The 21,698-nt window shown below is 43.1% G+C and overlaps 1 protein-coding gene across 4 annotated transcripts in view; it reads left to right on the top strand.

The window, feature by feature from the left end:
* The window catches only part of LOC118410791 (kielin/chordin-like protein), a 62,330-nt gene that overhangs the window by 8,230 nt on the left and 32,402 nt on the right, over positions 1 to 21,698 (top strand). For 3 of the 4 annotated variants that reach the window (XM_035812598.1, XM_035812601.1, XM_035812602.1), the window contains exons 5-29: positions 829 to 999; positions 3,278 to 3,484; positions 3,878 to 4,021; positions 4,631 to 4,774; positions 5,193 to 5,345; positions 6,030 to 6,242; positions 9,085 to 9,223; positions 9,372 to 9,436; positions 9,895 to 10,056; positions 10,496 to 10,636; positions 11,094 to 11,237; positions 11,898 to 12,107; positions 12,405 to 12,548; positions 13,141 to 13,314; positions 13,697 to 13,852; positions 14,319 to 14,516; positions 14,981 to 15,184; positions 15,950 to 16,153; positions 16,622 to 16,828; positions 17,199 to 17,396; positions 18,066 to 18,266; positions 18,544 to 18,738; positions 19,855 to 20,007; positions 20,506 to 20,612; positions 20,991 to 21,078. In XM_035812598.1, coding sequence (XP_035668491.1) covers positions 829 to 999; positions 3,278 to 3,484; positions 3,878 to 4,021; positions 4,631 to 4,774; positions 5,193 to 5,345; positions 6,030 to 6,242; positions 9,085 to 9,223; positions 9,372 to 9,436; positions 9,895 to 10,056; positions 10,496 to 10,636; positions 11,094 to 11,237; positions 11,898 to 12,107; positions 12,405 to 12,548; positions 13,141 to 13,314; positions 13,697 to 13,852; positions 14,319 to 14,516; positions 14,981 to 15,184; positions 15,950 to 16,153; positions 16,622 to 16,828; positions 17,199 to 17,396; positions 18,066 to 18,266; positions 18,544 to 18,738; positions 19,855 to 20,007; positions 20,506 to 20,612; positions 20,991 to 21,078 — 4,122 coding nt within the window. Of the gene's footprint in view, positions 1 to 828; positions 1,000 to 3,277; positions 3,485 to 3,877; positions 4,022 to 4,630; positions 4,775 to 5,192; positions 5,346 to 6,029; positions 6,243 to 9,084; positions 9,289 to 9,371; positions 9,437 to 9,894; positions 10,057 to 10,495; positions 10,637 to 11,093; positions 11,238 to 11,897; positions 12,108 to 12,404; positions 12,549 to 13,140; positions 13,315 to 13,696; positions 13,853 to 14,318; positions 14,517 to 14,980; positions 15,185 to 15,949; positions 16,154 to 16,621; positions 16,829 to 17,198; positions 17,397 to 18,065; positions 18,267 to 18,543; positions 18,739 to 19,854; positions 20,008 to 20,505; positions 20,613 to 20,990; positions 21,079 to 21,698 lie in introns of all 4 variants that reach the window. The other variant, XM_035812600.1, reaches the window with a different exon arrangement.

The raw sequence follows: 21,698 nt of genomic DNA on the forward strand, positions 1-21,698 counted from the left end.
GTACATATCTTGAATACAAGAATGAATGCCTTGTTGGCTCTGATACCATGTTTTGTCTCCTTAATTCTTGTTAACACATTTACAACAACTTTATGGTGCCTATTTTTGAAAATGTAGCCATCTTGTTTTTTTTCACCAATCTTGTTTTTTTTCCGCCCTATCGCACTATTTTTGCAGTCTGCAGAGGATGTCATCCATGAAATTTACTTGCTGTGGCCTTATGAAAAACACACGAATCACCATGCGAAAACGTCCGAACCTTATGAAAACTAAATGAATCACCATGTGATATGCACAAATCTTATGTCATACGACTGGCCTGGCTGTGGTGAGTGGATGGTGATAGCCTCTGTTACAGTCTTCGAACGGGGCTGGTTTTTACGGGGTCTGGACCAGGGGTTGGTTTGCGATTTTCAACGTTGCTTAGGTTCTCTTATGCTGGCAAAGAGAGTTTGCCCGGGAAGGGAGTTTCCATCTTCGAGACAGGGAAAACTACTTTCCACGGAAATTCCCTTCCCTGTTATAAACTCTCTTTCCAGGCATAAGAGAACCTAACCAATGTTGAAAATCGCGAACGCGCAGGGCCACACCACCCACCCAAATAAAAACCATTGATATCCCCCTTCAAAAGAACCCTTAGGGAGTATTCTTCTCAACATATGTAGGTAGAATGACTTTTGTCTGTTTGGAGGATTACTCAACATTTTTCACACGAAATGTAAATGATCTGACACATGTAAATGTTAAGCATAATGGTACTATAGTGTAAGTGGTGGAAAGTAAGAGTTCTCACTTTAGCACCGCTAATGCAACACTTTTATCCTTCAGAAACCCGCCAGCCCCCCTGCAGGGACCTGGAGAGTTTCAGCGGCTCCACTCCCTCCTGTGACAAGCACGGCTTCTTCCTGGCACAGCAGTGTGACGGGGATGAGTGCTGGTGCGTCACCAAGTGTGGCCAGGAGATCTCCGGGTCTCGTACCCAGGGAAACCCACGCTGCAGTAAGTATGGGATATTGTGCTAAGGAAAACCCATGCAGTACCGTCCCTCCATCCCAGGATGGAAATTTGCCTCTTGCTGTGGAAAAAACATATTACCCCATCCGTCCCAAGAATTTGAAGTTCATGACATGAAACTGTGCAAGTCTATTTTCATGAGCACAAAATGACACAATAGCATTAATCAACAACATGGGCTCCCAAACAATCAGTGGGGAGAAAAAAATTAAAGCTTGAGACAGCCATGCCACAGTAAGCAGTAAAACAAGACTGTGTTCTCTGAAAATTTCATACCTTAAGTCATGATAACCCATTGGCAAGAAAACCCATGATGTAGTACATTGTAAGTGGTAACAGCAGAAGATACTCAGACACCAAGTTTAACTTATAAATTCAGAGCAACCCATGTTGAAGTTAATAGTAGGACAGCATGTGTTTTCTGTAAATCCAGGGAAACTCAATGTTGTAGTTACTCTCACCTCTCAAATAAACGTACCGGTACGTTTATTTTTTCCGCCTCAGAATCCACCCGGTACGTCCTTATTTTAGACGGTACGTTTATTTTTTTTTCAAATTTGGGCTTTTTTGACTAACCAGGGAACTCACAAATATTGAAAGTTGGAATTTTCTGCCCATATTTCCGCAGTATTTTTGCTCAAAATTCACTAAATCTATCTAAAAAGTATCATTTTCCCCACGTAAATCTGTTGTTTACATTGTTGAAAGTTGCCGACAGTCAGCAGTGGCGCGTGCGACCAACGCCCCCTGAAGGGCGGAGTTTTCTTGAGAGAAGCAGCTTGAGAGCTTTTCCGGCAAAAGTCTCAAATTACCCACTAGCTTGATTTCACATTAACCGGCAAGTAAATTTAGAAGTGTGCAACTAATCTTGGACAAGTAAAAAAAAATCCAATAAAGATATTGAAAGGTTTCAAGTGTGTTCTCTTCAAATTTCCGATGTATTTTATCTCTGTTTACATTGTTTGAGGCCGGCAGTGATGCCAGCCCATGTAGACCTCTCCTAATGGAACACGCCTCCAAGGGGGCGGAGTTAAATAACTCAAGCTTTGTGAGCCGGTGCCGCCTGTGATCATGGAGCCGGGAAGTCTACTAGGGTTGTGCTGTTGGCATGGGAACCATCACAACATTTCTGTTAGATGTCGCATTCTCAGCTATATGTCGATCTTTCCCTGGTAACTTCTACACTAAAATGTATTTCTTTTTACCAACTTGCAGGTAAAGTTGTGGATAGAGAAAAAATTCTAGTTTATGCTGCTTGTGAAGTTGTAAAACTAAAAGATTATCCTTGCTCCAACAGAGTTCTCAGGTCTCTCATGCATGTAACACTTTTGGGGGAGTGGCTACAGTGCTGAGTCTATGATCGAAACATTTGGGGAAGTTGTGTTTATTTTGGTTACTACTCCGTAACCTTTTCTAAAGATAAACATGGCCAAATAACAATTTACTATTGTCTCTAAGTTTCCACTCAGTATTTTGAAATACAATATTACAAAATACCCTTTTGTATTTCTATAAACATCGAATCTTTTTCTAACTTGAAATGTGTTCTTTCCCTGCATTCAAGTGAACTGTTCCCCTAGATAATAGATGTAGTACAATGAATGGCATGAATGAAAGAGCTCTAACTTGTAGGAATTACACTGGGGATTGCTCTGGAAGGCTGTGAAACTGTTAGAGCTGTCCAGCTTTCTTTCTGAACTGGGGGTTATTTATTTTGCAAACATGTACATGTAGTCATGCATAGTCATGTTTGCCAAAAATAATTTTTGCCATAAGTGTTTTTACAATGTCCAATTAGTTTATTATTTACTTACTACAAATTTTTAAGATGTAAAGGTAAATCTTAAAGATATGAGCTGACAAGTTGCCCAAAATACACCAAAAACCATTGGTACTCAGGCATAAATAAGTAAAAAGAACCTACCTGATCATCTTCTCTTGGACAGAAGTAGTATGGACACAGTTTACATGTCAATTTGGTATTTTTCCGGGGGGTACTTTTATTCCAGGGGGTACTTTTATTAGATTTTGAAGATTTGTCCGGGGGGTACTTTTATTCCAGGGGGTACTTCTATTTGAGAGGTGAGAGTAGTATACTGTATAGGACGGCATGACACTGTTCTTTGAGAAACTCATGCTGTAGTAAGGAGGTACTCTGACTGAGTCTGAGACACTTTATCAACCCAGGGAAACCTACAATGAAATGTAGAAGAAATTTCGTGAAATTGCTTGTAATACTTCTGACCAATCTGTGTTATTCCAGGCCAGTTCTTCAAGAGGGAGAAGACTCGCCAGTCCCGGCCCAACGTGTGCCCCGACGGTGACAGTCCCCAGCGCTGCTCCAGGGAGGACATCTGTGAGCACCTGACCTGCCCCGGCTTCCCAGACGCGCTGTGCAAACCCAACAAGTGCGAAGGCTGCCGTCCCGAGTTCTTCAACAACAAGGGAAAGAAGATCACATGCAATGATGGTAGGTGACATGTTTTTAGTTTTAGGTTGTGTTACACTTTAATGTCATACCTGGGCCGTGATAACACTTGACTCAATATGGGTTCCAGAATGGTTCCTATTTAACAATGTCCCAGAAGCTTCTGCTTGCACATGTGGCTTTTGACCATACCTTGTATGAAAATTTGAATAGCAGATTTGGACCTAGGAACATTAATTAAAATACCAGTCAGATCTTTTCAATGTTTGGTGCATTTCACATTGTTATGTGGGAATGACTTGATTCATCACTGGCCACTACCAACAGACCCTTAATAGTCTTACAATATTGTCATTTCACTATTCAACTTTGGTAATGGATTTGGGACTGCGATTAGTTAGACTTGCATAACTTGCTGTATCATCTGTTTTGCAGAGAAACTTGGGATGTGCCCCGCTGTGTTTGAGGTGGAGACCTCTGAGCACTGCGAGCCTGAGTGCAGCTCTGACTCTGACTGCCCCGGTGCACACAAGTGCTGCTTCAGCGGATGCACCACCCAGTGCCTGGCTCCCAGCACCGGTTAGTTATACTCTTAAGTTCACCTTTATTTGTGGGTTAACTTGTATCCACTATAAAACATTTTTTAAGGGATATCAAGTTGACTGACTTTGGTTTCAAATATGATATTTTCAAAATGATACACTTTGAAACCACCGTCCGTTGACTTAATATCCCTAAATACCCCGTTTTTTAGAGACAACAGTTATGGATTACCCCCCAGCATCAGTTGGTACAAAGTTCAAGTTATAGGGCCACAATAACTGAATTTGTTGGTTCTCTGATTTCAGAAAAATCTAAAAAAAGTTAACTGGAAACTTAGTATACAGCATACAGTATTATTAACAATTAATTATTATCAAGTGTTAGAAAAGATAAAACCTTTGTGAGCTTTTATATAAATAGAATGTCTTGGATAAGGCCACACCAGTTTGATTTGTTGGTTCTTGGATTTTGAAAAAAGACATGCTCAACTGGAAAACTGAAAACCAAGCCAGACGAACAGGTGTATACCTTGAAGAAGCAGCCTACTGCTCCTGTAGCTATAGCCTGAAGAAGGGGCTATGGAACGACTACTTAAAACTATACCTTAACTTTTTCATTATAACAGTGTCTGTGTTCTCCTTTCAGAGAAGTTTGGTTCCTGCCCCCTGGAGAGCAGCTTTGAGGACATGAGCTGTGAGGTGCGCTGTAACTCCGACTGGGACTGTGCTCACTCCGAGAAGTGCTGCTCCAACGGCTGCGGCCAGGTCTGCGTGTCCCCTACTGTTCATGGTGAGTTAAACTTTACTGTATGACACTCTGATGCTTCTTCAGTTCTGTTGATAGTCTTTACTTGCATCTTTCTTACTTATTTGCGCCAAAAAAGGATATCCCGTCCTTGTATATTAAAAAAACTCTGTCTATCATCACAAAACCCATACATGATAAAAAAGATGGGATCTTTTATCTTCAACTGTCTCCAAAAATTTAAAGAAGTAGAACCCAATATCCCAGAATATAGAGTTAGTTTTTAGACTAGAGTACTAGACACCTGTCAATATTTGTTTTTTGCACTGTTTGAACCTCTCATGTTACCTACAACTAGGCCATGGGCAAGAATTTGCAATAAACTTATAATTGATTAATGTCCTTAATGCAATAAAGATGTTTTAAACTCTAGTCAAAATGTTGCTGTCTTGTCTCCCCACAGAGAAGCCGAGCCAGTGCCCCGCCATGTGGCAGATCTCTGAGGAGATCTGTAACGACGTGTCTCTGATGTGTGAGTCTGACAGGGACTGTGTGGAGGACAGCAGGTGCTGCAGCACCAAGTGTGGGAAGAGATGCACCAGCATCACCACCACAGGTGGGTTATGTGTGGGTTACTGATTATGTGGGTTATGTGTGGGTTACTGATTATGTGGGTTATGTGTGGGTTACTGATTATGTGGGTTATGTGTGGGTTACTGATTATGTTGGTTATGTGTGGGTTACTGATTATGTGGGTTATGTGTGGGTTACTGATTATGTGGGTTATGTGTGGGTTAGGCTGAGGTCTCATTTCCAAAACGGGACCTGGCCAGGACGTTTGTGTAAATGAAAAATAAAAATTTTTACCAAGGAATATACACATTCAAATTAAATGCTCCTGACTAATCTCTATTACGTTCTGTGTGTTTTGTTGCCTTCATATTTTTCGTTTCCGAAAGCTACTCGGCTGGGCCCCGGGTTTGGAATTGGGACCTTGGGCTTAGACTGTGGGTTAGGATACACAGGCCATAGGCTAACACACGGGGGAAAGGGCCACATGTCTTTTTAAGAGAAAAGGGGTCTGCATGGTTTCAGAATACCAAGTAGAGTGTGCTAAAATTCAATCTGTCTCACACAGTTCTGCCACCTTGTGAGGAAGAGAAGACCACCATTCCAATGACAACTTTTGGTCTTAAAGCTTGATTATCCCCCTGTACGTGTCCCCTTAAGAGAAAAAAGATCTTCATGATCTCAGCATGCCATTAGTAGTGTGCTCTAAAATTCTATCTGTCCAACACAGTCCTGCCACCCTGTGAGGAGGAGAGGACCACCATCCCGACCACGACCTTCGGCGGTGTGTCCCTGCCCGTTCTCGGCCACTGGTACCCCACCTGCAACTCCTCCGGCTTCCACACCCCCAAGCAGTGCCACCCCACCAGTGGCCTGTGCTGGTGCGTCGACGCATGCGGCCGCCCCATTGACGGGACACACACCTATGAAGACCTGGAGTGCAGTAAGTACATGTTCAGGGCTGGTGCCCAGCGTTAATGTTAATATAATGTTATATACTGCTATATACAGATGTAGGACTGATGTTCTGTGTTGATTAGTTCCATGCAGGATTATAATGTTTAGTTTCACACAGGATTTGTGTCCTGTCTTAATGTTTCCTTTGTACTTAGTTCCATATACGATTCTGTTGTACTGTAATGGTAAGTTGCATACAGAACTGTTGTAAGTTACAGTATTATTCTGCAAACTTCAGACCACTGCAAACACAGGACCATTTTCTCGCTGCTACAAAATTAGATCACAATAAAGATATTTTGTAATTACAGTATTTTGCTCACATAACCAGCACCCAGAAACTCCCCCAGCCACCAGGCTAAGTCCAACCTTGGTATTGGGCCAAAGCCCCTTACATTCATATTTTGATGCAGGGTTCATCCTTGTTTCAGTAGTAACGCTGGTTCACCTTTATCCGAGGGTGACCTATATTCGTTGTTTGTGCAAAAAACGTATTTAGGGATATAGAGTCGACGGAAGGTGGTTTTAAATCGGAACATTTTGAAAATGTTGCAAATTTGAAACCACTGTCAGCAGACTTAATACTCCTAGATGTGCTGTTTTTAAAGACAACGGATAAAAGTCACCCCACGGATAAAGGCGAACGAGTGTTACATCTTCTATTTAGTCTGAAGCAGTCCTAACTTTATTTTTTATTCACATAACCAGCTGGTCATGCCCCCTGCCCCGTGGCTAAGTCTAATTAAGTCCATCATTCTACATTACAGTATGATGCAGGGTTCATCCTTGTTTTTTAGTATAACTTCTATCCAGTCTGAAGCAGTCCTAAACATAATATTTAATGTTCACATAACCAGCACCTACTCTCATGTCCCTAATAAACATACCTTCCGGAATAAACATACCCCCCGGACAAATCCTCAATATCTAATAAACATACCCCCCGGAATAAACATACCCCCCGGAAAATTACCAAATTGACAAGTATTTAACTGTGTCCATGCTATTTCTGTCCAAAGAAAAGAAGATGATAAGCAGGTAGGTTCTTTTTATTTATTTATGCCTAAGAACCACATCAGTTGTATAAATAATGAGCTGAAGAACTATAACAGATAACGTTATCTTGTTCGAATTATGATGTTTTCTCCATTTTGTAATAAAAGGTACAGTGAAACCCGCCTTATGAGTAACCTGAGTATAGGGGCCACTTGGCCATTTCGGTCAGTTTTCGTCGGTCCGTTGGATTTTTTACCTAATCATTAAGAAATAGTCAATAGCGGTCACCTGTCGAATGCGGTCGCGGCCAGACGATTTTCAGTCCGGCCGCTATGCCAACACTGCCGAAGGCGGTCACCGGCGCGGCGCGACTGGCGGGGTTCACTTTTTTCAATTTCTGCACTACATCAGCAAAATGTAGGCTCAAATTAGACGATTTACGAAGGAAACGTTGAATAAAGAAACATTATACAAAATTATGTGATTTTATGCGAAGTTTTTCCACCAAAGTGGTGTTGAATTCACGCGGCGTTTTTTCTCGTCCAGACTCTTTGCACTCTACGTATACCCTTCTCTACGTCGTCATATCTGTGCAAACTGGTAGACTATATGGACAGATTTTACAAATAGACCGTCCGTTCATGTATCTGATGTTTTAGGTTCTTAAAATGCTTGTACGCTGTCACAATTTTCGTATTCCGCGGGCCAAAAATGGAAATCTCCGTCTCCGGTAATTTTCCAAGATGGCGTCAGCAGCAGATAAACAAGGTCACTAGGGGTCAGTGGGCGACTCCATTTTTCCAAGGTAAAATGTCGCAACAAGAATTCTCATGTGTAGCATAAAATACAGTGATTACGGTATAAAAACGATTAAAATCTATTACATGAAACTTTTTTATGTGAAAACTAGACTAAGGCTGATTTTTGCCGGAGAAATAAGCCTACGTAAAGAAAGTTTATTTCGACGTGACCTTCTCGGCATAATGGCACATGCATCTACAGAGGAAAGTGTTTGTGGCGGTTTGAAGCTTAGAAATGATTATGAACTTGCTGTTTTTACCGACGAATTCCTGCCGTTTTGGAGAATATGCGGCGTCAAAACTCATATCACAAGGGAAACGAAGTTATAGTTGTTATTTTTACGTCCAGTATTTATTATGTGAACGAATCACTCTTCCCAAGGAGCTTTTATCACCTTGCTCTTCCGCCTCGCTGACGAAAGAGCATGGAACCACAAGACCGGAAATTCCTCGTGCAAGGTGCTGGTTTACGATGTAAACAGAAACTGTAAACTACTACTAAATTAAAACTAAAAGTTATTTATGTAAAAATTGTATTTCAAAACGTCAGTGCGGTATCTTATTTTCCCCCAAGAACAACATTTACTTCGTAGCGTCATAGCGAGATGGAACGACATCACCGAAAGTGTACCGCGTACGCGGGTCAAAACGCGGGGAAATCCGCGCTGTTTCGCCCGACAAATAGTGAATTTTGAGCAAAAATACCGCGGAAATATGGGCAGAAACCCAAAAAAAATTCAATTCTTTGAGGGTCCTGGCTTAGCAAAGCCCCAATTTTCAGAAAAAAAATAAACGTACCGTCCAAAATAAGAACGTACCGGGTGGATTGTGAGGCTGAAAAAAATAAACGTCCCGGTACGTTTATTTGGGACATGAGAGTAGGAACACCCCTTGCCATGAGGCTAAGTCCAACCTTAGAACTGGGCCAAAGCCCCTGTTCGGAAGTTATGATGCAGGGTTCATCTTTGTTTTTTTAGTGCAACACCTATCAAGTCTGAAGCAGTCCTAACATAATTTTTTTCACATAACCAGCACCCAGGAATGCCCCCTGCCACGAGGCTAAGTCCAACCTCCTGCGCCCTGGCCTGAGGCCTTTGCTCGGAGCCTTCAAGCCCCGCTGCATGGAGGATGGGTTCTTTGAGACCAAGCAGTGCCAGGGCTCCATGTGCTGGTGTGTGGACAAGTGTGGGCATGAGGTCCCCAACACAAGGGGGCATCTCAAGGACGTCACCTGTGGTAAGTTTGTTTGTTTTATTATGATCTCCATATATGGAGGATGGGTTCTTTGAGACCAAGCAGTGCCAGGGCTCCATGTGCTGGTGTGTGGACAAGTGTGGCCACGAGGTCCCCAACACAAGGGGACATCTCAAGGACGTCACCTGTGGTGAGTATGTCGGAAGACCCCGGTTCAAATCCTGGGAAGGGTATCGCGGTTGGGACTGCGTTCTTCCAGAAGAGGCACATACAAGATCAAAAAGACACAGGCCTAGCATTTCCTCCCTATGAAAATTTACCGTTGTTCACAGTCTGCAAATTGCCTTAGAGGGGCTTCAAGGGCTACAATTAGAGGGGAAGGGCTACATGTACATGTAGCATTTAAGTTCCCATCCCCATGAAAATACAATTTGTATGCCACTGCTACAGAAACAGCATTGCAAGTAAACTTGCTGACCTACATGTATGTGCCACTAGGCAACAAAATAGTAAAAAAAAACAGTTATTTCTTGGTTATGAAAAAAGAATAACGTTATCATGCTATAGAATAATGTTATCATGCTATTAAGAGAGTCTCCGAAGTGTTTGAAGATGTTCCCAGTATTAACGTTGTTTGTGTTCCACCAGACCAGTGCCCAGACAACCAGAGAGCCTTCCACTGCCCCAAGAACCCCTGCGATGACGTGACCTGCCCAGAGTACCCCGAGGCTCGCTGCTTCCCCTCCATCTGCGGGGGCTGCAAGGCTGAGTTCTTCATCGAACAGGGGAAGAAGGTCCAGTGCAATGTTGGTAAGGAGTCGTCACTTTTTGCGGATTTTGTTTTTTTACTGAAATACATATTCACAACTGTCACCTGTGGTATATCAGGAGACCCCGGTTCAAATCCTGGGAAGGTATCTCGGTCGGGGCTGCACCGTTCTTTCAGAAGGAACATAAATTTGGACGTAACAAGGTCCAGTGTAATCTTGGCAAGGAGTCATCACTTTTTCCAGACCCTTTTTTAGTAAAATACACATTCATTCAATTTACCTGAGCGGGCTATACTTGTCTTCCTGATGTGCTATGTGATAAAGGACTTTAGTTTGTGATGTTAAATGTCAGATTGTGTTCCAAAGACGGGATGCATATCGTCTGGGTTCTACAGCAAGGTGTTTATTCTAAATGGAATAGAAAAAAATCTTTTTGTTTTATGTTGTTTAAATGTGTGTATGTTTGTATGTGTCTACAGTGAAGAACCATACCTGCCCCCTGACGTCTGACATGCCCCAGACCTGTGAGACTGAGTGTGCTCACGATGGAGAGTGCCCCGGGACTCACAAGTGCTGCTCCAACGGATGTGCTTCCGTCTGTGTCAGCCCCATCACTGAGGGTATTCTATTTCTGTTTCATTTGATGTTATAACTTTAAAATGCGTTGTTAGATTGGCTAATGTTGCACTTGAGAACATGTACAATGTGCCTCACCTCCATTGCCTACAGGGGACCCAACATCTGGAACCACCACCATACGTACGCACAGCCCCAGCTCTGGTGTCCTGTAAGACACTCATAAGAAACGGAAACGACAGAAATAAATGGACTTGAAACATGTAGCACCTCTCACTATTATGTACTTTGTACTATGTATGTAAAATTGTGTATATAAACTTATAAGACTCATTAGGATGTAAACTGTATATACAGTACGTACTTTGTCTGACAATTGCCTCTTCCCTCATGACCTCAATGAAAAGCTGCATTTGAGCTATCCTGAATAAACGAATTTTTCAAATGACTAACAGTGTGCAGACATACTGATGTCTCACTAATGTTGGAATCTGCCCACAGAGCGCCCCGGCTCCTGCCCTGCCATCACCTTCAGCGACATCGGCTCCTGCTCCACCACCTGCTACAGCGACTCCGAGTGCTCCGGGGTCTCCAAGTGCTGCTTCAACGGCTGCGGCAAGACTTGTGTGCATCCCGAGCCTGTTGGTAAGTTTGATGTGTGTTGTAAAACAAAATTAGGGTCTTTACATGCAGACTATGAACTGTGGCTGTGGCAAGACTAGCCCTAAATAGGGCTAAAGGGTATCTGAATAAAGGAAAAAGGAAGACTAGTGTCCATTCGGAGCCTGTTGGTAAGTCTGATGTGTGATGTGAAACAAAGGTTAGGATTTGTGGCTTTCACCCAGAAGGCCGGGTTTAATTCCCAGTGTGAGAAAGGAGTAGAAACAGGCAACCAATATCCTGACTCCTGGTATTCAATCCCTTGCTGATCCTGGGCCGCCAGACTACAAACCGGCCCAGCACACAGCCAATTATGCCAAAAGGCTGAGGCTCAAAGCCATTTGGCATGGTCAAGTTTGGCGATGCTTAAACCCAACTGTTACACCATGAACCTTGGCTTTGGCAAGAATACTGATCAATACTGATGACCAATCTCTTCAGAACATAAACTCGCAAGAGTTACAGGCACTTGATCTTATTAACACAAGATCTCGTTGAAAATTTTTTCCGTGTATACATTTTGTACTCTTGTGTTGGAAGAAAGTTAAGCACTATACTCATAATGATTACTACCAAGTTGAACACAGAATCTGGTATGCTTCCATGATCATAAAATTTACATATTTTGGTATCCACACTCAACAGTGCATGAGGGTGAGTGCCCCGTCCAGTGGGAGAAGACATGCACCACCGAGGAGAACCAGTGTGAGGTTGATAACGACTGTATCGGCAGCCAGCGCTGCTGCGACAGCGGCTGTGGCCTGCGCTGTATCTACCCCACACAGACCAGGACCATCACCTCCGACATCCAGAGCATTGCCGTCAACGCCATCTTCACTGCCACCATCACCAGGGGTAGGCTTTCTTCTGTCCTCCATTTCAAATACTATCTAGTTGTGGGAATACACTTGTCAGTTTGTTCATTTTTATCTGAGGGTTAACCTATATTTGTGGTTTTTAACAATATTATTGAGTATTTAGGGATCAAAGCAAATCAAATCAAAGGACCGTGGTTTCAAACTGCAACTGGTTATGTTACACTGAATGACCTGTCACATAAAGCCTTTGTACATCTATCTGCAAGCATTGTTTAAACATTCTAATGAACTCAAAGCTAACTAAATGATGACTCCCTTTTCTTTTTGTTTCCAGAAATGACGAGCGGCCAGTGCCCCCACCCAGACAACCTTGAGTGCGACCACCTGAGCGAGTGCCTGCAGGATGAGGACTGTACTGATGGCAGCATCTGCTGCAGCAACGGCTGCGGATTCACCTGCACACCTCCATGGACCATGGGTTTGTCATTTATCTGAATTCCTGCTTCTGTTCTGCAAGTCCACATAAGTAGCAGTGTGATTGCACAACTAAGGTCTCGAGTGATCTCGCATGGGTTTGGCGACTTCTGCTGCGTTCTCGTGTGTGTGTGTTAGTTTAAGTTTATTCTCTTATAGTACAATTCCTGCAAATGTTGCCTCTTGCAGCATACCACCCCCATTGTATCCCCTAACACCCTCTAATGATCAAGAAAAAAGATCCATTCATGATCAATGAAGTGGTCAAAATTTCCCAACATTCACTGACAAAAAGAAAACTACAACCTTTTCGACTTTCCAAGACCCACTAATTGCGGATAATATCTGACTTTGTCTTCTAGTAAGTTCTACGTACTGCATCCAAAATTAAGTCAAATACAAAAGCATTGAATATCTGCTCCTTGAATGTTGGTATGGAATGAAATTGAGTTGCTTCATCTTATTACTACAAATTGTAGTATGTAGAAAAGTGCAAAGAAAATTGACTTTGATAATTGAAGTTCTTACAAATCTCACTTGGGCTAGTACTATAGGTTGCCTTTAATAGTGCTAAAATATGATTGTCTATACTGCAGAGAAATACGGCCAGTGCCCCATGACTTCTGCTGCCTTTGACAAGATTGGGTGCAGCCTGGAGTGTGATGGTGGCATGTGTAATCATCAGTGCAGCGACGATGGGGACTGCCCCGGCTTCTCCAAGTGCTGCATGGACGGCTGCACCCGTGTCTGCGTCAACCCATGGATGTTTGGTAAGCAGTTCTGGAAGGTCTATTCTCTTAGATGTCTGTCTATGTTGTGCCAGAAGAAAGAAAATGAAAGATACACAGTAGCCAAAAATTTACTGACTAAATACTACAAATTAATATTGTGGAACTTGATATTGGCATGCATGAGTGTATCTATTTGCTTGTTTTTAGTCCTTTCAGCCATTCTTTAATTTATTTATTTGATATTCATTTACTCAACTTCTCACTGATTTTGGCCGCACTCCTTATTTTATCCCTACGTCATTGACTCACGGGGGTCACGGAAAACTGTGTGCTACAACCACGTGGGCCTAACACAATCTGAAGTATACAACGTTTCATTGTCCATACATCCAATCATTAATTTTGTCCGTTCCTTCTCCAGTGCGTGATGGCCAGTGCCCCATGTGGACCCAGGAGGATATCCAGGAGTGCAGCAGCAGCTCCGAGTGCTCCATCGACACCGACTGCTCCTCCGAGCAGAAGTGCTGCAACACCCCCTGTGGAGGGACTGTGTGCAGGAAGCCCGTCACTGAGTCCTGTAAGTGCTATATGATGGGTCTACCTAAACACCTCAAACAACCTCAAACAGCTCTAATATCCAGGGGACATGGGGCAACGACCTTGTGTGGTTTATTTGGAGTTAGTCACCCGTTTTCGCGATTGACGCACTTTGAGGCTCAAAAACACTTGAATGTATACAAGTATGATAGAATTGATTTGAATCATAAGTTGACAAAGATAGAATTGTGCTATGCTGTAATCTATGAGCCAACAGTATCCACAGTTCTATTGTACTGTAGTCTGTGGACTGAAGAGAGTATCTACAACTTCTCCATGCAAGCACTCCTCTCAGATGATCCAAAATGATGGTCAGACATTGCTTTGATCTTGGAACAGGTGGACCAACTCCAGATAACAGAAGATACTAATGCTGCATTTTTTTAAATTCATAAATGCATGAGCCCAAATAAATACAATGTGTCCATCATATTTTTGTTTCTTAGTGGACACATGCACCTTCCAAGGCTCCGTCCATCACCATGGCGACATGTGGAGTCCCGATGTCTGCACCATCTGCAAGTGTGTGACCGGAGTGACCCGCTGCACCCCTCTGCACTGTGACGCCATCCCGGCCGGCTGCACTGCTGTCCACGTCGACGGCCAGTGTTGTCCATCCATCCAGTGTGAAACCAGTGCTGAAGGTACTAGGAGAATACAGTCATATTTGATATATATTATTCCTCCATGTCCTATGCTCTTATGATGTCATCTTGCTACATTTATTCTTAAAAATCAGAGAACCAAGTAAATCAATCCGCATGGTCTAAGCTCAGTTTCATCGATAACCTGAGATCTGATACCAACTTAATTAAAGTGAAGGAAATCAAGTCATTGATAGAGGATAGGGCAAGATGGAGCTAAAACAAGCCTGTTTTGATCAAACATAAAGAATGGTTGAAAACTGGAAACTCATCTGAATACATATGCCCAAACTGTGGACGCAATGAGTGTCATGCAAGGATTGGGTTACAATCCCACAGAAGAAGCTGTCTTGTCTTTTCAACAAAAGTGCTACCATCATTTGTGAAGATGGAAGGATGCCTACTAAAGGTGAACTAGTTTTAACACAAAAAGTATGTCTCATAAAAGAGTTGTGTGTTTCCAGCTGACTGGTGTGAGGATGAGCGCATGGTGAGGCACATGCACGGCGAGCGTTGGTCCCTGGACAGCTGCAGCTACTGCGAGTGCATCCACGGCCAGATCACCTGCTCCCAGTACACCTGCACCAGCGACCAGCTGAGGAACACCACCGGCTGCACCGTGAAGCATGTCCCCGGCAGGTGCTGCCCTGAGGTCATCTGCCAGGACCGTAAGTCTGTTTGTTTGTTTGTTTGCATACCCGGTAGACCGCCTTATGGCGTAACACACCAGGTTTGTACTGAAATGTACAAGCTTTATTTTATCCACTCATACCGGGAAGGACCACTATCCTTCTTAGTAAGTGTGGTGTGGCTCTCCTCAAACACAACCCCCATTTAACATCCTGTCCAGTGAACGGCCCCAGACTAAAGCTATAATAGGACTGGATTCCAGGTCATCTCAGCTAGGGAAAAACCATAATGCAAGGTTCATTCCTGGAACAAACAAGCCATAAATTACGCAAGTCATTGATAAGCCTTTACCCCTGAGTTCATCCATCTGGTGAAGCTATGAAGTCCCTCCAGATGACTCTGTCTTGGAGACTAACAACAAACTGCATGTCTCAGTATCAAATCTCTTCCCATCTTTTCTCTCCAATGGAAGGCAGCATACTTAATAACAGTCCATAGTGCTGAATGTTGGCCATGCCCTTGGTGCTGAAATCTGCATTGTTTCGTCGCAATTTGCTATTTACAACAAAAACAGGTTGAAGTAGCTATTTAGCTGCCAATTCTCTATAGGTTTCAGGGTTAGGTAGCAGTCGGAGGCTAAAGATTCTTTTGTTGTACCTGTAGGAAGAAATTTTTTTGAAGGACGGAAGCATGGATGTTGCAAAATTCTGTCAAAGGACGGATGCTGGCTTGAACCCTGCAGTGAACGTCTACAGCAAACTCCATGTCTCAGTATTAAATCTCATCTTACCTCTTCCCTGCAGGCTGTATCGACCACTACGGCCACCTGCGCTATGAGAACGACATGTGGTACGTGGACGCCTGCACCATGTGCTCCTGTGTCAACGGCAAGACAGAGTGCACCGATGAGAGGTCCAGCTGCCAGCTGCCTGACAAGCTCCACCCCGACTGCACCCTGGAGAAGGTACCCGGACAGTGCTGCCCCAACGTCTACTGCCCTGTAGAAGGTAAATTTGAGACAATGATAGGAAATTTACTCACAAGTTCATGCCCGAAGGCCAATTGACAATATAGAGGCTGATCATAGTCTTGTCTCTACCATAATTTTCTTTTTTTCTTAAATATAAAAGTGTTATTAAAAGATTTGTATAGACAAATCAATTTTTACAACAGTTACTGTACAAAATAGATCAGATTCAGAGATTGCTTCTAACCGTATTTCACCTTTATCTGCCGGGTAACCTATATCCATTGTTTTGAAAAACAATTTATCTAGTAGGGAAATCAAGTTGACGGACGGTGGTTTCAAGAAGCAAATTTTCATAATATTGCAATTTGAAACCACTGTCCATCGACTCGATATCCCTGAATACAGTCTTTGAAAACAAAGAGATATAGGTTGCCCCATGGACAAAGGAGAACTAGCATTAGATAATTGGAGAATTTATTTTCAAATTGACTCTTCATCTGTGCAGGTCGTAAGATGAGCTGTTCCCTGGAGGACCGTGAGGTTGGCCACCAGAGCTCCTGGAGGCCCAACTCCTGCACCATGTGTGAGTGCCGCGACGGCCAGGACTTCTGCGCCAACATCGACTGCCCCGCCTTCACCAACCCCCTGTTCTCCGACTGCATCAAGGTCTACGTCAAGGGACAGTGCTGTCCCGAGACCATCTGCAACAAAGGTTAGACACAACGTAGTGTTTATGGAATCATTAGGACTTCAATCGTGTAATTTTTGTCTTTGTTATATTTTATCTGACTCTCATATTACCTCCTCTCTCATGATGTTAAGAAAAAGTGGCCTACAATTTGCTTTTAGCTTCCTGTGAATAAGTTATTTTATCAAGTTTCAAATGAACTTTTGTGGCAAAAACACATCACAAACATGGCTAAGCTTGTAGACCCCCTCGTCCAGGTTCATCAGTGGAGTTGACTTTCTTATCCAGACTGCCTCCTTGATCCACCGAATCCAGCTGTTGTCTTCCCTGATAAATTAAAAAAATTCAGAAGTTGAATTTCAGTCTGACTGTAATTCTAATCCTACCCCTGCAGCTGAGGTCTGCACCTGGGAAGGCCAGACATTCTTCGATGGTGAGATGTGGCAGCCGGAGACCTGCAGCACCTGCCAGTGTGTGGGCGGAACCACCCGCTGCGTCCAGACCACCTGCCCGGTCACCCCACCCGGCTGCCAGGCGGTCCCCGTCAACGGAAAGTGCTGCCCAGACATCGTGTGCCAGCCCCATCATCATTGTGAGTCCCCTTGCTATACACCTGTCAGTATCTTCTACTAAACTATAAGAGTACATAAGAGTAGGGCTGTGTACCTAAATACCCGTACCTGTAAAATTGTTTAGGTACAGGTTTGACCTAAACATCTGTGTACCCATTCCTATACCTAAACTAACAAAATCACTAGTGGACACCATTGTTTAAGACTACAGATAGGTAAATCCAGTATCAACAATGACAATTGTAATGATAATCTTGCAGTTGAAAATTTAAAGAAACTTTGTTTTGAGGCTCAAATGTGTAATTCTTCATTCAAAGATGACAATTAGTTATATATTACCCGTGTCAACCACACCCACAGATCCCGTGTGCAAGGACACTGAAGTGATGCACCACGAGGGCGACAGCTGGCACCAGTTGGACTGCCAGGTCTGCACCTGCAGGAATGGCGTCACCTCCTGCACTTTTGACAAAACTATTACACACAAATATAGTAACCGTTATTTTGTTAACTGTTGTTTACCACACCAACAGCTCCAGTTTGCAAGGACACTGAAGTGATGCACCACAAGGCACCAGTCAAACCGCCAGGTCTGCACCTGTAGGAACGGCATGACCTCCTGTACTTTTGATGAAGCTATTACACACACATGTAGTTATTTTGTTTCCTCTTGTTAACCATACCCACAGCCCCCGTCTGCAAGGACACAGAAGTGATGCACCACGAGGGCGACAGCTGGCACGAGTCCGACTGCCAGGTGTGCACCTGCAGGAACGGAGCGACCACCTGCACCACCATGGACTGCCCTGTGACCGAGGCCGCGCCCGGCTGCCACCTGATGCAGGTGCCCGGCCGCTGCTGCCCCATGCAGATCTGCAGGCACATTGATGGTAAGGCCGGGATGATTGTTATTTGCCTCCAACTGTTTATACTTGATTGTCAAATACTGTAATTCACTTTGTCTTCTAGGTATCAAACTGTCACGGTCTGAGAAACTTGAACTTGTTCTCGGAACTAAATGTTCATGGTGGCAGCAGTTGCGCGTGAAAAAAAGTCGACAAATTATTTCTCTTCTTCTTGACAGTATTAGTTAGACAGTTAAAATACAGTAAGACAGTAAAATATTGTATGTGATTTTCGTTTAATATGAGAATTTCTCCACCACAGAGTCCAGCTGCACTGTTGTTGAGACCGAGCTGACCTACCAGCACAGCGCCACCTGGCAGGAGGACAGCTGTACTACATGCGCCTGTGTGAAGGGAGTGATCTCCTGCATGCAGCAGACCTGCACCGTGCCCAGGGAGGGCTGCATCGTCGAGGAGGTGGAGGGACAGTGCTGTCCTACCGTCACCTGCCCGAAAGGTACACTGTATGGGTGCATACCCAGGGCTCGAAATTTGTTTTTGGGATTAGGTGCACTGGTGCACCCAACCTAAAGTGTGCACATAAAAATTTTGGGGTGCATCACATAAAATAAAAGTAGACTAAGGTAGAAAAACCTTATTACAAACCTCACCGGTCCTCGTCTGGGTATCTAAAATTTCAATGGACCCAAATTCCAACTTCAAATTCTTAAACAAGTACTATGACAGACATATTTCTAACACTTGGATTCCAAGAATAAGGTGCATAATTGTATGTTTAGATGGGTAAATCTGTGAAAATATTTGGGTACACCCACATAAAAAATTGGGTGCACAGCTCAAATATTGGGTGCACATGCATGCACCCAGTATTTCAAGCCCTGATACCGGTATGGTGCAATGCTAAGTTCACCTTTATACGAGGGATAACCTATATTCGTTGATAACGAGGTATTTATGATGGATATTAAGTCGCCGAACGTTGGTCTCAAATTGTAGTATTTTTAATACATAAAAACATATCAAATATTGCAGTTTGAAAATACTGTCCATCGACTTGATATCCATGAAAACCATGTTTTTTAAAAGAACGAACATAGGTTACCCCGCGGATAAAGGTGAACTTGCATTACTGTTACAAAACCGTTTTTTCTTGTTCTATCGGTCCAGAAAAAACGGACCTGGAAAATATCTGTGGACTGGATGTTGGACCAATTTGAAGATGAACAGATTAGTATGGCATGCCGGCAGGCATTTGAGAGTTTTGAAACTTACAGAACCAAGGTCTTAAGAAAAGAACAATTAGCGAAATAGAGTAGATTTCATAGTAATTTCATAGTAATTTACCAGGCTTCTACAGTCAAATTTGGTCTAAGACAGAGGCAGTTAGTGTTGTTTAGACAAAGATAGGATTTTGAATGCCAATGGATATCGGATACCAGAGGAGAAAAGCTTATTAATTTACTATTATGCCGATAGCATGCATGCCAAATCACTTTGAAGATAACTTCTTCTGAAAGGTAAAAGCTAGATATTAACATCATCTATTTGAATGTTTGATATAACACAAATTGATATTACCTTTAGATACTAACCAGTTGCGTTGGTTGAACAGAAAAGCTGGGCAGCTGCCCCATCCCGCTGTTTGACTTCCTGTACGAGTCTGATGACTGTACCGATGAGTGTGAGGAGGATACCGACTGCATGGGCTCCTCCAAGTGCTGCTACAACGGCTGCAGCCGCATGTGCGCCAAACCCTGGATTGATAGTAAGGCATTTTTAATGTTCGAGTCGAAATACCCACTTGCACACTTGCAAACGCAAGCACATTTTGCTTGGCAGTAACTTAATTCTAAACCCAGATAGCATGTAACTGGAAGAAAAGATAATGGATAAGTAGCTAATTTGAAGAAAGTAATATATGTAACTGGAAATGGGCAGCAGGGAAAGACAGCACAACAGTACATGAGAATTTATACAGTAATGTATGATTGTGAAGATGTGTAGCAGCAGCACTAAGTACTGTAAAACAATACTCATAGAGTTTACAGAATGACCTTGAGCTTTGTTTGCTGTAGGGTGTGTGAACAGCAGGGGTAGACAGCACAGTAGTACATTGTGCAGTATATGTAACAGCTACAGAATGACCTTGATCTGTTTGCTGTAGGCTGTGTGGACAGCAATGGCAGACAGCACAACAGAACATGCACAGTATGTGTAGAACATAGTGTTACAGACTAATCTTGACTTGAGCTGTTTGCTGTAGGCTGCGTGGACAGCAGCGGCAGACAGCGCAGTAGTGGCGACGCCTGGCAGCAGGACGCCTGCACCATGTGCTCCTGTGTCAACAACCAGTCCGTCTGCACCCAGCAGGTAAGACTCCCTTCACTTTCACTTTTACAAACAGAGAAAACAATACAATTCAATCTCTACGACTGCGATGCTGAGGAAGAGTGATGGATGTCACTTCAAACATACAGAAGTGATTACAAGCTCTAGATCTGTTTTTTACCCAGTTGTAGAGATTGAATTGCATTTGAATACTGTTTTCTCAGATATTTGTTGACAATATTCGATGCAAAACTATGTATCAGCTGCCACAAATTGCACATTAAAACCGAAAGACATAGCTGCTCTCTTCTGGAACAATGAATATATCAATATTGTAAGCTAGATAGAATAGAAGATGAGCAGCATTTGTAGTAGTATGTTACATAACACTGACACTGACACTTTGTCCTTTACCTGTAGGAGTGTCCCCGTGCCCCCAACGGCTGCACCACCCGTCATGTGGAGGGCCAGTGCTGCCCAACCATCATCTGTGAGGAGCAGGAGAACAGTAAGATCTTTTATTTCGCACAATGTTAGATGTAGCTAGTACACCTTTATCTGCGAAGTAACCTATATCCATTGATTTTGAAAATGGGGTATTTAGGGATTTCAAGCTGACAAAAGGTGGATTTGAATTGCAGTGTTTTGAAAATATTGCACTTTGAAACCTCCGTCCGTCGACGTGATATCTCTAAACAGTGATGGTCTCCATTTTCAAAATCAACGGATATAGGTTACCTCATGGATAAAGGTGAACTTAATATATTACATGTATTTTGTGCCTTCTTTAATCTTTCTTCAGCCTCCTTGCTACAATTAAACTGATTTTGGTGTTTTTCTGGAAAAGTTGAACTGTAATTTCCAACACGAAAATTGGACTTACGCAAATTTTTGACTGAACAGTCTTTGTCACTGAATGAGCAATCCAAGTCTGTTTCTGTGACGTCACATTATGCAGATACATTTTGTAGAACATGTAACTCGGTGAGCAGTGGATCATATGTGGCAGAAAGCCTATGGCACCCACTGTCTCTGTTATATGGGATCATTGTAAAGCTCTGATAAAGATGGCTTCCTGCAACTAGAAAATTTGGGTAAGTCAAATTTTCATGTTGGAAATTACAGTTC

Source organism: Branchiostoma floridae, chromosome 3, assembly GCF_000003815.2.
Source record: "Branchiostoma floridae strain S238N-H82 chromosome 3, Bfl_VNyyK, whole genome shotgun sequence".
NCBI classification, from domain to species: domain Eukaryota; kingdom Metazoa; phylum Chordata; class Leptocardii; order Amphioxiformes; family Branchiostomatidae; genus Branchiostoma; species Branchiostoma floridae.